At 40.5% G+C, this 16,873-nt stretch overlaps 1 protein-coding gene across 4 annotated transcripts in view; it reads right to left on the bottom strand.

The window, feature by feature from the left end:
- Positions 1–16,873, bottom strand: part of AGK (acylglycerol kinase) — an 87,088-nt gene that overhangs the window by 64,639 nt on the left and 5,576 nt on the right. For 3 of the 4 annotated variants that reach the window (XM_008526725.2, XM_070617992.1, XM_070617991.1), the window contains one exon: positions 16,223–16,340. In XM_008526725.2, the coding sequence (XP_008524947.1) occupies positions 16,223–16,323 (101 nt within the window). In that variant the 5' untranslated portion in view covers positions 16,324–16,340. Of the gene's footprint in view, positions 1–4,462; positions 4,665–16,222; positions 16,341–16,873 lie in introns of those variants that run through there. The other variant, XM_070617993.1, reaches the window with a different exon arrangement.

The following is a 16,873-nucleotide window of genomic DNA, read 5'->3' as shown; positions in this document are numbered from 1 at the left end:
ACGTTGTATTTATTACTTTAGGACTGCAAAATAAGATAAGTTGTTACTTCAATAACAACTTTACATGAAGAGAAAAATCACATTGATCCATCCTATTTCCCAAAAAAGACATTTCCCACTATAGTCTAGAGGCAAATTGTACAGCAATTTCTACCACCAGTTTTTCCCTTGGTGCATGCAAACACAGTTTTTGCTTTACACAAAACAGATTTCAAGTTTAGATGCTCATAACAACTACTTCAACTTACCCAAGCTTTCCAGAACAATTAATCATTCTATTGCCAGTGGCAGTGCCCACTGGTTGTCCATGTAACAGCAGGGATGGAGTGGAAATAGAAGCAAAGATGAAAATGAACCTCAGAGAAGTGGTTCTCTCATGCGCAGAATGGGAGAGCTTTTTCAAACTACACATCGCCCCGCCAATACCCTCAACTCCCCACCCAAACAGATAATGGCGGCTGCAGCGAGCCTTGGTCATACATGGGAATTCAGACCATTTCTGCCCAAGACAAAGACATGCGACTGAGCAGGAGGGAATGCAGCCCCCTGAGGAAGAATGCTTGATCTTCCAGACCTAAAGAATGTTCACCTGGATAGAAGAAAGTGGGTAGTGTGATACGTTGGAAACTCCAAGAGAACAATGAAAATGTTAATGATTTTTATAAGGATTTTAGGGCCTTTTGATCTGGTCTTTCCAATTAGCCAAAGGATGACAAGTTTTCTTGTTCTCCAGACCTCCCCATGATGTGCTACCTGCTACTTAAGAAATTTTATCTTCTTATCTCCCAAGTACAATGATATAAAGAAGTTCTCTAATGTTATAAAATTATAAAGGGTCAGGAAGAAATTCTATTGGTAACCATATATTAAGTGGTGACTATCTTCATTTCATTTCAGTGCATAAAAGAGGACAGAAAAGGAGCCACACAGGCAATTACTGCCATTAAAACTCCATCCTCTGTGTTGCTGATGGGGAAAAGTTTAGCAAAAGAAAAACAAAGTTCAAGTCTACTACCAAATGTAAAGGATAAGTGTATGGCACCGCTTCCTTCTGGCCTAGTAAAGTATTCCAGACTTGCGTTCAAGAATTCTGAGGTCAAATAGTACCTCTGGAAGGATTTCATTACTTGGTGGTAACATATTTAACAATGCAAGGATCAACACTTTTAATAATAATATAAAGCAAGCCAAGAGCACTTTCCCAAGACTATTTGCTAAGAAGTGAAGGAAGAGAGAGAGGGAGGAAGGAGGAAGGCGGGAAGGAAGGAAGTCCAGAGTTAGCAAGAATGAACAATTCAGCACTGAAATTAAAAATCTCGTGAAAATAGCTATGCTGAGGAACGAGCCAGTACAAAAAGGTTGCAGTATCTCATGAATCAATAAAGTCAATCCTCCCAGCAGGCCTTTGCCAAAGTATGTTCTACCCCATTTAACACAGAAGATGGGTGATTTACCCCAGAGACGAAAATTTACCCACTATTTAACCAAAGCTTCCTGAAGATTTACAGCAATTTTCAGGTCTACAATCCCTGTTTTTACTATCTTTGTTTATTTCTTTGTCAAAGTCTAAAAGCCCTACAGCAGCCAGGCAAATAAAATGCCTTTATCAAAGGCATCCCAGCCTAAGTTCTGTTTCCAAATAATCTAAATTTTAAGGTTGGATGAGTTCTTAGAATTTATCTAGCCCAATGCTTTTCAATCTCTCCCCACACACCCTGATCCCCATCAACCAAATGATGTAACAATATCCCATTAGTAACAAAGTTCACTATAGTGATTTGGGCAAAGAGATGCCACACACATAGCATATGTAGTTCCAACCCCACGTCTCTAAGCCCCAAGTGATGCTGGTACGTTCACTTAAGCATGGTACTCTTCAACAATGCCATCTCCTTTGAGCTCCTGAAAAGTAACTAATTGATCTAGTCTGAGAAAACTTTCTGCCTGTGGATTAGCCCACCATTAGTCAGAAGTTACTAAAACTTGAACTAGCACTAGAACTTGAGTCTTCTGTTTCTCAACATGGCATTTCTCCTCTCAATACGCTATCTCTGTTTTCTTCTCTAAGGGCATCTTCAAATGACACTGTGATCAATAAAGCTCTGTCCACTGTTTAATCATACACACAGGCAAATGCCACCACTTATGGTCACCTCAATGCATGGTCTACCACTGCAGTGACATACTTTTTTCTTTCTTGCAAATGGGCTAATTAGGACAAAGCCCAACTAAATCTCACCCTGCTCTTAATTCTGATTCAAGAACACTTACTGGCCAGACACAGAGCCCGTCTCTGTCCCCAGTGGGAAGGCCCCACCTACAGCAATAGCTTCGGCGGCAGTGAAGCTCCGGGTGGGCGCCTATTCTTTCTCATTCCCTGAAGTACAGAAATCCAAAAACCTCCTTCTCCCAATCTGCTCAGCTCGCAGCCATTGTAGTCTACACTTCTGTGTAAGTGCTTCGGTGGGACAAGCCACTACTTGTAGATATTTCAGGTACCTTCTAATTTCTCAGCTTTTCTCTACACAATTTGTTCCTCCTCCACTTCAGGATAGGAAACGACTTAATAAAAATAGCATCGCCTGACAGGTCCTCTCACATAACTATGCTAGTCATTCTGGTCTGTTCTATGGAACTTCTCACCAAGCAGAGAGATGGAAATGGGTTCTGCAGTTTATTCCCTCATTCTGTTGACAGGAGAAATGAAAATGGGGGAAGCCTATATCTTCATATCTCACTCTTTTTCTCCTTTTAGAACATGAAATTACTCTATTTTCACCCTTTTATTCTAGCCTCAGCTTTCCACTAATATCAGTTTCTGTTCCTCCTCCGCTGTCCTAATACCCACAGGAGCTGAGATCTGTGGACTGTCCCAGGCTGGCTGCTGTTTATGCCCAAGTCCAGAACGTACCCCCATCAGGTAATGCTTTGGCTGCCACTAAAGGGCATCAATGCTTGAGCTGCTACCACCAGCCACTTTTTTAATGATTTCTACCCCTACCTAATTCTCATAAGTATTCTACTGACATTCATTTACTTCTTCAACTCTCTGCTCTTTTTTCTATCCATTCATTTCCACCCAACAACCCAATTTAAACATTCTACGCCAAATACTTTTCTTCCACATACTGTATAACATTAACTTCACTAGGCAACCAAAATACTAGTTCTTTCTGTTCTACCAACCATTACACACTTGCATATACAATTACAAACAAACATATATTGAGTACCAATTATAGACAAGGTACTTGAATCTATTTACATAGAAAAAGAGAAGACAGAAAACAGATTACACAGAGATTATGACAGCTATTCAAGAAGAAAGGGTAGGAAGAGACAGTCCCTTCCTATCTCCATCCTGCCCAACAAGTTGGTCTCTATAAATAGCATACATAAAGTGGCATTTACTTTGGGCTCCAGGATATAGGGCAGATCTGGACAATTTCTGACCTATACACTCATAAATTAGTAGCTACTACTACCGTATGTGTGCTGTTTTGCAACAAGAAATATTCGAGATGTCAGTTAGTACCTAAAGAGGGGTTAGTTGTGGTATCAGCTATGATTATTCTCTCTGCAATGCTCAGAGCAGCTAAAACCACCAATATAAATATCCCTAAAAATTACGTAAAATCAATGAAACAAAATATAACTTAAATATACCTCCTGCCCTTCCATCTCAGTCCCCCCACCCTGCCAATAAACACATGGGGAGGAAAAAAATAAATAATACTAATTTTTTTAAAAAAAGAAATCTGTTCTCTAAATAATCTGACAAAAGAGTTGAAAGGAAAAGGAATATAATTAAACTTCACTGCACTTAAAAAAAAGAAAAAGGTTCCCTTATTCCCTATCAAATTTGGGCTGACAGGCACGTTATTTAATTGCCCATAAATGAGCTTCTTTAAATAGCACCTATTAATACCCCAAATTTCAGGATTACCCTGTGCAGAGAGAGAGGAACCTTGAAATGCTTAAAAAGCAAAACAAACTGCTTTCTTAGGACTGTAATCTGAAACAGGGAAAAGCCCTCATCACCTTCCGCTGCTGCGGACCCAGCCAGGCCCCAGACCCCTGACATCAGAGCTAATCTAAGCTGATGTCAAGGTCCAACATCTGCTCACCCAGAACCCAGAGATGCTGAAAAGTGAAGCACAAGACACCACTGCAACATAATCTGCACCAAAAGAAAAAAGACAGGTCTAGTCACGTGTGGCTTATGCACAATTTACCCTTGGAATCTAACACATGTCCCCCTGGATATCCTGTCAGGGTCTCAAACTCAACATATCTACAAGGGAATATAATGCCTGCTCCTTAAACTAACTCTCCCTGGCAACTTTCCTCTTTCTGTATCACCAATTTTCCTAGTCCTGAAGCCAAAAAATGATTTCTCCTACCTTCTCCTTCAGCCAAATGCCCCATCAGTCGCCCCGTAATAATAGCAGCTAGCACTTACCAAGGGGGAATGATGAGGCAGCACAGTACCAGGCTTGACATGCATCGTCTCCTTTACTCCTTACAACTAACCTGGTAAACAGATCTCATTTTCCCCATTACCCCAGTAAGGAAACTGAGGCACAGACGTTATGTTGATTAAGTAACTTGATAAAGGTCACTAGCTAATAAGAAGCAACATCCAAACCAAAAGTCTGCTGCCTACAGCGCCCATGCTCAGGTATATAATTCACACCATCACGACCTCATATCCGCCCTCTGACCTTTCCACTCCTAATGCCACACTCTGGTTCTAGCCTTTCTGACCTTCCACGTGAGCTACTGAAACGTCCTCTTGGCCTGCACAGCTCTCTCCCTCCAATGTCTCTTGCACGGGGGTGCCGAATTAAACTTCCGGAGTGCCACTTCGTTCATGAGAACAAACATTCTGCTCTCCATAAACATCTTCACTGAGCCTTCACTGCTCACCAAATACTACAAACTGCCTAAAGCCAAAGAGTTCCATAGTCTGCCCTTTTCTCCCATTCTACTGAAAAAACGCAACTCTAGTCAAGTCATATTCTCTGCTGATCCCCCAAAATACACTGTGTTTTTCCATCTTCTGCCTAGACTCAAGTCATTAATATCACCTGGAACACCGTCCGATTCACTCTGCAAGGCCCAAATAAAAAGACATCTTTGTTATGATGTTTTCTCTGATAAGGAAAGAAAAGCCAAAAGAAGAGGAAAAGAAGCACTATTTCTGTTGAGAGCTTTCTTTGTGCCGGCACTGTTCTAAGAAATTCTGCATGACAACCAATGAGATGGGTACTCTATGATCTCCAGTTTACAGACAGAAAACAGAAGCGCAGGGAGGTTAATTAACTACCTTATCTAGGGCCGCACAGCTGGTAAGTGTAAAGTCGACATTCAGAGCCACATAGCCGCTCCTCCTCTTAACCATGTTGCTCTAGTGAACTCTCAGATGTTGTGATCCTTAACTTTCTAACAGGTGGATCGGGCTCCTCACATCTGAATCCACTGATCAATCTCAATATCCCCTAAAGCAAGACAACCAGACACCATGAACTTCCTGATGTGATACAGTAAGAAGTCCATAACATGCCTATGAAGGATTCTTGCCAAAAAATTAAACCTGACTCTAATTATGCCTCCAGAGCAGTGCTTCTCAAACTTTACTGTGCACACTAATCCCCTGGGAAGCTGGTGAAAATGCAGCTTCTGACTCAGCAGGTCTGGGATGCGGCCCAAGATTCTGCATTTCTAATAAACTCCCAGGAGTGACCTGTGCTTCTGGACCGCAGTTCACACTTGAACAGCAAAGTTCTAGAATCTGGATCTAATCACCAGATTACAAGACACAGGCGCGCGAAAGGAACAGAATAAACAACTCATGGACAGGACCAGAATGAGGGGAGTAAGGCCCTGCCTCAAGCGCAAAATGTAAGGTAGTGCTAAACAACACAGTAATGCAGACAAATACTTTAAAAAACCAAAATGAATGCAAAAAATGCATGATGAACACAATACTACAATTTTAAATAAAGACACACTCTTATTACTGATTTTTCTTTCTGCCTCAGGCTCCAATATGGCTCTGCACAGCACTGAACCCTATAACGAAGTTATCTGCCAAATCTGGACTATGAAAAATTCTACAGGGCAAGTGAGACCGGCCTGGTTTCTAAAATAAATAAACACCATAAAAAAGAGGAAGGCGTTATAGTTTATGAGGCTTAAGAGACAGACAGTAAATGCAATGTATAAAACTTGCTTTGATATTGATTTGAACAAAACTATAAAACAGAGAATTTGGGGACAATAGGTGAAATATGAACACAGACTAGATATTCAATGACATGAGAGATTTTTAACTTTGTTAGGTTCATGATGGTGCCACTGTAATTTTTTTAAGTCCCTACTTATTAAAGATAAGGTACCAAAGTATTTATGGGTAAAACCATATGAGATATAATATCTGGGATTTGCTTTAAAATATTCCAGAAGAAAAAAAGGAAAGGAGAAAGATGAAATGAGATTAGTAAAATGTTGATATTTGTTGAAACTGGGTGATAGTACATAGGGATTCACTATGCTATTTTAATTTTAATCTTTTTCCTTAGGCACCCTTAACATTTACTTTGTGCCACTCAAACTGGACATAGCACAGTGTCTTATACATCTATAGTAAAAGTAGCTGCTCTTAATATGTGCCAGGAGCTGTGATTATATCATTTAAGTGTCACAATAATGTTGTGAGTTATTGTATGAATGAATAAAACTGAAGTTTATAGCAAGCTGGAATAACTTGCCCAAAGTCACACATCCAGCACGTCACAAAGGCAAGGCTCAAACCCAGATCCCACTGACTGGAAGCCCAAGTCTGAAGCACTACACTGTAACATCAACCTAATGCCATACAGACTTATGGCATGACACAACCTCAGCTTATCGTTCTTCATTCGTCACTTCTCCCATGCCACCTAAGACACAGGAGCCATGAGAGAGATTACAATGAGGGCTACCTGGTTTTGAATCATGGCTCTGACTCTTACTAGCTGCGTGACCTTGCACAAATTACTAAATCTTGCTGTCCCTCAGTTTCTGTATGAGGTGAGATTAATTTCTATTAATTTCACACTAGTATGAGATTGATAACCAACTCATAAACTTGTTAGGAAGACAAAAGGAATTTAATAAATGTAAAGTACTTAGAATCGTGTCTGGCACATGACAAGAACAGATTGTTAGCTATTATTAATTATTACCAAGATCTCAATAAAATTGAATGACACTGAACACATCCCTCAGGCCAAGTCATAACCATTTATTTTTACCTCTTCTAAGCAATTGTTTTTGACTCCAGAATTTGAAAGGTAGGTTCCCATCAATGCTCATGAAAGCCAACGGATAGTAACCAAGATTAATGTTCCCATGTGGGAAAAAACTCCAATCTTAATAAAAACCTAGGGACACACAGCCTACGACCACTGCTATAGTGTCACATTCGCTTTACACGTTTAATGTAGAGGGATTGATAGTGTTTATAGGATTTAAAAACCTCCAAGAAGGTACCAGAAATTCTGGCTAAGCTGAGAAGCTAGATGCTCCACAGAAATAAATAGGAGGGAGTCCCGGGTCACACGCCAAGATGGGTGGCAGAATTGGTGCCAAAAGCACTGAGCCAAAGGAGTAAGCTGAGAACCAGAAGCCTGAACCAAGCAGGAGCAGAGCCATTGTTAACTGCTGAGCCAAGAGGGTTAGTTGAGAAGCTGTGCCAAGGCTCCCCAGCCAAAATCATGGGGAGAGAGACCAGAGCCAGGATGAGCAAGCACAAAGTCCCCCCTGATGAAAGGAGCAATCTGAGCGCAAATCAGGTGGACAATGGTTCAGACATGGCTTGCTGGTTTTAACTGCTCGTGCCCTGCCTCTATTGTGGCTATGTCTGTCAGTCTTAAACTACGCTTTTCCAAGCTTGTTACACATGGAAGTTGAGATAAATAAAAAGCTCAGATCTTATTAGACTACCTGGCAGATCCTAGTCTTCCTTCCCCACTGGCTGTCTCTTGAATTGCTTCTTACCCAAGGACCAGAAGCACTTCATTTTTAACTCCCATAGTACTGAGTATTTATTATATCAAATTTACTCACAATTACTAGCATTTATGGAACCCTTATATCTATCAGGCACTACTGTTAAGAGCTTTGCAGTTATCTCACTTAATCCTTCAATGGTCCAGTGAGGTCCTGTACAGATGAACCTAAGGCTCAGAGAGCCCAAGGTCACACTGCTGGAAGTGTCAGTTCCGTCTGACTCCAGACACAACTTTTATACTACACTGCCTCCTTCCTCACACTACTTTTTATTAGCAGACTCTTTGCTAAAAGGCCTAGGAATGAGTGAGAAACTACTGCAGGTTACCGCTGACATGATGAACTGAACAACCTGGAACATAACCTCCCCCAGGGAACGCAGACGCTTGGGAAGAGCAGTTGAGGAGGAATGAGCAATACTTAAATTCTCTTTACTTTCAGCAAACAGGGTCATTTCCTCTTCTTCAATTGCTCTTACCCAGTCCTGAGAGTCGTGCCTGCTGTTCCCGTCAACTACCGCAACCTGCTGTGGGGGAAATTACGCAGAGGGAAAACATCACAGGTTTTTTTCCTTGAAACTTAGGGGAAGGGAGAAAAAAGGCAGAGGAATTCCCAATGGAGAAGAAAACCTATAAATACAGTAACAATGGAATAAAGCCTGCAAATAAATAATACCTGTGTCAAAAGACAAATTAAAGGCAGCAAACAAAAATGGGTCAGATAAAAATAAATTAATATATGCAATTTTTTCTAAATCTATTGCAAAAACACCTTTTTTCCTTAAAGGTAAACTACAGTTTATTAAATCATGATCGTTATTAAAATCTTAAAATCAACATTAAAACACAGCCAACTATTATTACTGGCAGGTGAATCCTGTATCAAGACATACCATCTTCCTTCCAAAGAAAAGAAGAAAGTCAAATATATTTAATAAAACAATTTTCTTGCTGTTTAAAATGAGAAATGTAAAATATGTTCACTAGTCTCAGAAATCAAGAACAAGGAACTTGAAATTCTCTATAAAATAATAATAATTATTATATGCTTATCTCCTAGACTACTACTCAGCAATAAAAAGGAATGAACTACAGATAAATACAATACAGATGACTCTCAAAGCCATTATGCCGAGATAAAGAAGCCTTACAGAAAAGAATACATATTATATGATTCCATTTATATACAGTTCTAGAAGTGAAAAAGAATGAATATATAGTGGGGAAAAATTTCAGAACAATGGCTGCCTCAGGGTGTGGGGACAGGGATTGACCATGAAGGGTCATGAGGAAAACATGTGGAGTGATGGCAACGTTCTGTATCTCACTAGAAATCTGGGTTATACAAGTGTACGCATCTAAAAAAACTCAGCAAATGTATACTTAAGATTTGTGTGTAAATTTTATAATAAAGGAAAAAACACCATAAGCAAATATTGAACTCTAATTACTGATATGCATGTTCAGGCATTTACATGGAAGTACACTGATGTCTACAAATTACTCTGAAATGCAATCCAAAAGGAAGACTAAGAGAAGGATGGACAGATGGACAAATATGTGATAGAGCAAACATAGTAAAATCTAGAATCCAGGTAGTAGACAGACAAGTGCTTACTGTATAATTCTTTCAACTTTGCCATATGTTTGAAAATTTTCATAGAATGTAGGGAAAAATACCTTCATCTATATACGACAAACAGATAAGGAGGCTGAAAAAGGGAGAAAAACTAAAAGGCAGAGTGAAAGGGAAAGAACAGTGAGTAAAGGGAGAACACGAGACAGGGAGTCAGGCAAACATATAAACAAAGGCAGAGGCCGAGGAGCAGCGAGAGCAGGTAGGAGCAGCCAAGGAGGCGCAGGAGGCTCTGAAATGAGTGTCTTGGTCCCTGGGCAATGTGTTCAGTTTTCAACACTAATCTATACTGAATGCTAATAAATGTATTCCATCTATTTAATAGGGGAGCTTTATTCTTTTTTTTTTTTTTTTGAGGAAGATTAGCCCTGAGCTAACTACTGCCAGTCCTCCTCTTTTTGCTGAGGAAGCCTGGCCCTGAGCTAACATCGTGCCCATCTTCCTCTACTTATATGTGGGACGCCTACCACAGCATGGCGTGCCAAGAGGTGCCATGTCTGCACCAAGGATCCGAACCAGCGAACCCCGGGCGCCGAGAGGCGGAACGTACAAACTTAACCACTGCGCCACTGTGCCGGCCCGGGGGCCTTTATTCTATCTGAGCAGTTAAAAATGCAACGGCAACACAATACGATAGTTCTAATAAAGCTATACAGAAGGCATTTAAAAGGTAATGTCATTAATAAATGCAGCAGAATATATACATTGAAGTGAGCACTGCTCTTCAAACTTGTCACCAGCAAAGTACATGGGGTTTAGAGCATGATTAACCTGGGTCCAAATCCCAATTTCACCAATAAGTATCCTATGACTTTAGCAAGTTACTAATTTCTCTGAGCCTCCATTTCCTTTTCTATGATACAGAAATATTACCTCTCTCATAGGGCTATTTTGAGGACTAAATGAGACCATGTACATTGAAACAACTGGCCCAGCACCAGGTATGGAGTAATCATTCCATATATGTTGTTTCTTATTATTATTCTACTAATGCCACCATTGCTTAACATGGTTTTATGACACATTTTTTTGAGTAACTGGCCAAGCGAAAAAGAGTAACTTGTTCCAGGTGGAGGGAGGAACACACGCAAAGGGACAGAGAGGGACAACAGAAAACAGGCCTCCTTCTCAGGACCAGTGGAACACAGAGGTTGAGTTTAAGGGTTATGGAGGGAGGGTGAGAAGGGATCAGAAAAAGCCTGGAGAGGAAGACAAGCGCAGAACCATGAAGGGCCTTTTATGCCATGCTAAGGAACTGGGCATTGGAGAGCCATTTACAGGCTCTCAGTAGACAAGTGACATGATCAGAGCTGTATTTTAGAACGAATATTTGACAGGTGACTGCATTGTCCAACTCCAGAAACAGTATTCTCACAGAACATCAAGAGAAGCAAGACATGGACTACAAAAACATTATGACTCCAAAATCTAAATATCACACCTGAAAACACTAGTGTGGTTATGATCACCTAAGAAGTGTGTAGAATGAGAACAGAACCCAGGGGACACCAACATTTAAGGGATAAGCAGAGCAAGAAGACATCCTAAAGGTAAGTGAAGCAGATACAGTCAAAGAGGATCAAATGTGGCAGATATGGATTGAAAAGTATACACTTAATTTAACAACTAAGGAGCTATTAACAACCTTGTCAAGAGCAGGTTCAATCAAATGCTGGGACAGAAACCAAATTTTACTAAACTTATTCTAAAATGGAGGTAGAGACTGCAAGTGTGAGGTACACTTTCAAGAATGGTGTAAATGCAAGAAGAGAGAGGGCAGTAAGTAAATGGGAATACACAGTTGAGAGAAGACATGCTTAAGCTGGGAAGAGTCTGACAAATAGCAGGGAAAGAAGTAGGAAGGATGAGAGCTGGAGAACGCCGACCCCACCTCACAACCCGTTTGAAAAGGCAGGGAAGCCTCAATTCTAGAGAGCTGCAGGGTAAGATTTTCTCAGGGGAAAAACTGGGTTAATATAAAGAAAGAATGCGAGGACCGTTCTGTGAAAAGGTTAGGGACGTACAGATTTTTTTTTTTTTTTAAGATTTTATTTTTCCTTTTTCTCCCAAAGCCCCCCGATACATAGTGGTGTACTTTTAGTTGTGGGTCCTTCTAGTTGTGGCATGTGGGATGCCACCTCAGCATGGCTTGATAAGCAGTGCTGTGTCCATGCCCAGGATTCAAACCAGCGAAACCCTGGGCCACCAAAGAGGAGAACACAAACCTAGCCACTCAGCCATGGGGCTGGCCCCCAGATTTTTTTTTTAAGGCAATAGAAGACGGGCTGGCCTGGTGGCATAGTGGTTAAGTTTGTGTGCTCCACTTCAGCAGCCATGGGTTCACATGTTCGGATTCTGGGCACAGACCTACAACACCGCTCATCAAGCCATGCTGTGGAGGTGTCCCACATACAAAATAGAGGAAGATTGGCACAGATGTGAGCTCAGAAACAATCTTCCTCAAGCAAAAAGAGAAAGATAGGCAACAGATATTAGCTCAGGGCCAATCTTCCTCACAAAAAAAAAATAAAAAAGGCAATAGAAGAAAACTACCTCAACATAATAAAGGTCATATATGAAAAGCCCACAGCTGACATTATACTCAACTGTGAAAGATTGAAAGCTTTTCTCTAAAATCAAGAACAAGGCAAGGATGCCCACTCTTACCACTTATATTCAACATAGTATTAGATGTCCTAGCCAGAGCAATTAGGCAAGAAAGCAGAAATAACAGGCATTCAAACTGGAAAAGAAGCAGTAAAATTATCTGTTTATGGATGACAGGATCTTGCATGTAGAAAACCCTCAAGATTCTACAAACAAAAAACTGTTGAACTAATAAATTCAGAAAAGTTGCAGGATACACAATCAGCACATGAAAATCAGTTGTATTTTTATACAACCACAATGAACAATCCAAAAAGGAAATTAAGAAAATAATCTCATTTACAATAGCATCAAAAAGAATAAAATATTGGGGGCCGGCCTGTGGCCAAGTGGTTAAGTTCGTGCGCTCTGCTGTGGCGGCCCAGGGCTTCGCCAGTTAGAATCCTGGGCACGGACATGGCACTGCTCGTCAGGCCATGCTGAGGCAGCGTCCCACATGCCACAACTAGAAGGACCCACAACTAAGAATATACAACTATGTACCGGGGGGCTTTGGGGAGAAAAAGGAAAAAAATAAAATCTTTAAAAAAAGAATAAAATATTTAGTAATAAACTTAACCAAGGAGGTGAATGACTTGTACACAAAAAACTACAATACACTGCTGAAAGAAATTAAAGAAGGCACAAATAAATGGAAAGACATTCCATGTTCATGAATTGGAAGACCTAATATTGCTAAAACCTCCATACACCCAAAGTGATCTACAGATTCAGTGCTATCCCTGTCAAAGTCCAAGCGGCATTTTCTGCAGAAATAGAAAAAAACCATCCTAAAATTCATATGAAATTACAAGGGACCCCAAATAGCCAAAACAATCCTGAAAAAGGACAAAGGTGGAGGCCTTGTACTTCCTAATTTCAAAACATATTACAAGAAAAAAAACTTATAACTATGTGTGGTGATGGATGTTAACTAGTCTTACTGTGGTGATCATTTCACAATATATACAAATATTTAATGATTATGTTGTACATTCAAAATTAACGTAATATTATATGTCAATTATATCTCGATAAAAAAAGATTATAAAGCTACAGTAATTAAAAGTGTGGTACTGGCATAAAGACAGGCTTATAGACCAATGGAACAGAATAGAGAGCCCAGAAATAAACCCTCACATATATGATCAAATGATGTTCAACAAGGATGCCAAGACCATACAACAGGGAAAGGACTCAAAATGGATTAAAGGCCTAAGCACAAGGCCTAAAACTATAAAACTCCCAGAAGAAAACACAGGGGAAAAGCTTCATGACATTGGATTTGGCAATGATTTCTTGGACACAACACCAAAAGCAGAGGCAACAAAAGCAAGAATAGACAAACGGAATTACAATAAACTTAAAAACTTCTGTGCATCAAAGGACATAATCAACAGGGTGAAAAGAGGACCCACAGAATGGAAGAAAATATTTACCAGTCATGTATCCCATAAGGGGTTAAAGAACTCCTACAACATAACAACAAAAAACAAAATGACTTGATTTTAAAATATGGGCAAAGAACTTGAACAGATATTTCTGTAAGGAGATAAAGAAATGGCCAACAAGCATATGAAAAGATGCTCAACATCACTAATCATTAGAGAAATGCAAAACAAAAACACCAGATGCCATATCACACATTAGGATGGCCACTATCAAAAAAAAAAACAGAAAATAAGCGTTGGCGAGGATGTGGAGAAACTGGACACTTGCACACTGTTGGTGGGTCTGTAAAAGTGGTGCAGCCGCCACGGAACACAGTACGGAGCTTCCTCAAAAAATGAAAAATAGAACTATCATATGATCCACCAATCCCACTTCTGGATATATACTCCAAAGAATAGAAAACAGCATCTTGAAGACACATCTGCACAGCCAAGTTCATAGCATTATTCAGAATAGCCCAGAGATGGAAGCAACTCAAATGTCCGTCAACAGATGAATGGATAAAGAAAATGTCGTATATACATACAACGGAATATTATTCGGCCTTAGAAAAGAAGGGAGTCCTGCCATATGCTACAACATGGATGAACCTTAAGGACATCATGATAAGCGAAATAAGCAAGTCACAAAAGACAAATACTGTATGATTCCACTTATGAGAGGTATCTAAAGCAGTCAAAGAAACAGAAAGTAGAATGTGGTTGCCAAGGGCACGGGGAGAAGGAAATGGAGAGTTGTTCCTCAGTGGGTACAGTTTCAGTTTTGCAACATGAAAGAGCTTTGGAGATCTGTTGCATGACAATGTGAATATACTTAACCCTACCGGACCGTATACTTAAAAATGGTTAAAGCAGTAAATTTTACATGTTTTTTACCACAATTAAAAAAGAAGAAAATGGCGAAATAGTACCAAAGCATGCAGGAGAAACGTCTGAGAAAAGGAGGAACAGCAGGACAAGGGGTTTGCATTTTGAGCAGTAACCTTGAATGTCAAGGGCGGAGACAGAGGAAGCGAGGCCTCCAGGCTCCTACCACACTTCTGGTTCAAGCTGCTTTAGATCCAGTTCAGAATGAGGCCTCCACGGTGTGGAGACTTAATGGGTCTTTTTTAAATTCTCAAGACTACACTGGCAAGAAATTATTACGGTACCTTAAAGGCATCTTAAACAGGGGACACAGTTATTTCCCTAAATCTTCACCAGCAGTAGAAACAGCAGCAATCCTCAGTGGGTGGGAGGTTCTCCCTGACTGAGCTAGCTGGGGCCTGGACTGGGCGCTCCTGCAAAGGAATCTGGCTCCTGCGTTGGCAGGAGGGATAAGGAGCCTTCCCTTGAGGACTCAGGTGTAGTAAGAAAAGGGAGGAAAAGCCAAACATTATACGCTTCATATTCCATTTGTTAGAACATCTCCTCCACCCTTTTCTTTTTTAGACATTACAAATTTTAAGCCTCTTAGGTCTGTTCTCCTCTATATATGCTAGCTAATGGAATTCAAGTGCTTAGCCTTGAGATTACTTAGAAAAGGGGGGAATGTTCCATCTTCTCTACAGCTGCAAAAAACCAGACACCATGCTGCATGATAAAATTCTCTCCAACAGCGGTGAATTGAGAACGTTTACGAAAGCATCAGTATGACTCTCCTTCCAGTGTGGAGACTTTCCTTCAAAGCCTACCTGTGCTGTCTTCTGTTTAACAAAGCAGTCACTCAGGACACCTGGATGTCAGAGTTGCTATGTATTTAAGACGTAGCCCCGCAGCCCCAAAAGACTGCAATTTGATTGGCTCTCTTAATATCTGTATAATTTTTATACAGAAACTGTTTATTTAAATCTTATTACCATATAAACCAGAAGAGGAGCTCTGGCACTTTCTGCTCCCTCCAGGCCTGAAGGCTAATAAAACGCACGACTCTGCTGAATTCCTTACTCAAACAAAAGGTTTGAAAGTCTTTGTCTCATTTAAATTAACCTAGGCTAATTGGATAGACAAAGAAAGTCACATGTTTGGAGAAAGCTGATTCAGTAAATGTCCAGCAAGGGGAGTGATAATAGATGAAGAGGCTGTAGTGACAAACTGAAGGGATGACATCCCAAGGAGACGAGTTCCAATTCCTGTTGACCACTAACTCGGGAAGAGACTTTTCTCTCTCTAGGCTGCACCTCAATTTCTTCACCTTCTGATCTCACTGGTATGTATAATCTGTCTATCCACTGAAATCTGAGTGTTAGTAACTCCGGACAGTAGTTCCCATTTTACAGAAGTGGTTACAGCAAGAAGCCTTTGTCTCTGTTTGTGGTTTTAACATTTATTTTTCTTTTACATCATAGTGTTTAATAGGGACAAGCACAGCTGGGCAAGATTTTAACCTTAGGCTCTTTCGGACTGTTCTGTTGTTGGGGGTGAAGGTGAGGTGGTGGGGGCTGTCGGGTATTTACCAGTGTTTTCCATAGAGCCAATGGCCTCCCCATGTCAGCAGGCAGATCCCAGCTGTAGTTTTTTTCCAATGATTTCGAAGTGTTTTAAAGAACACAGTCATCTTCTCCTAGGGATTTGCTAGGTTGATGCAGAAAAAGAAAAAAGAAAAATATAATTATCCAAGGGAAGCACGTGGAGTTCCTAAAGCTCTGTCTTCCATTCTTCCATCCGCTCCACGTTTTCCTTCCCTCACTCCTCCTCCTTCTCACCACTTCTCCGGCCTTTTCCACCTTCTCCCTTCAAGTCTCTTTATCTTCATCTTCTCACTCACCCACCTACCTTGTTTTCTTTCTTTCTTCACTTCTTTCCACCTAAACTATACTTTTTCTCTATTAAATTAGAAGGAAGCGGGGAGGGACAGAAAGAGAGGGAGGGACTTCCAGGCTCCCTGTTTTTCTTTCTTCTTGCAGTCTCACTACACCACTGTTTCAGATCATTTGTCTATCCATTATATATAAGGGACTCAACAACAAATTAGTAATGTAAAAGGATCATTCAAAACAGAGGAAAACCGCTAGGCCCTCAATAGGAAAAAAGGCAGAGTACATGCACAGAAAACTCAATGAAGAGGAAATGCACATAACTCTGTTAAAATGCTCAGCTTCCTGACT

The sequence above is a fragment of the Equus przewalskii genome, chromosome 4, assembly GCF_037783145.1.
Source record: "Equus przewalskii isolate Varuska chromosome 4, EquPr2, whole genome shotgun sequence".
NCBI lineage: Eukaryota > Metazoa > Chordata > Mammalia > Perissodactyla > Equidae > Equus > Equus przewalskii.
The sequence above is the reverse complement of the archived record's forward strand: the minus strand, read 5'-3'. Positions and strand labels throughout refer to the sequence as shown.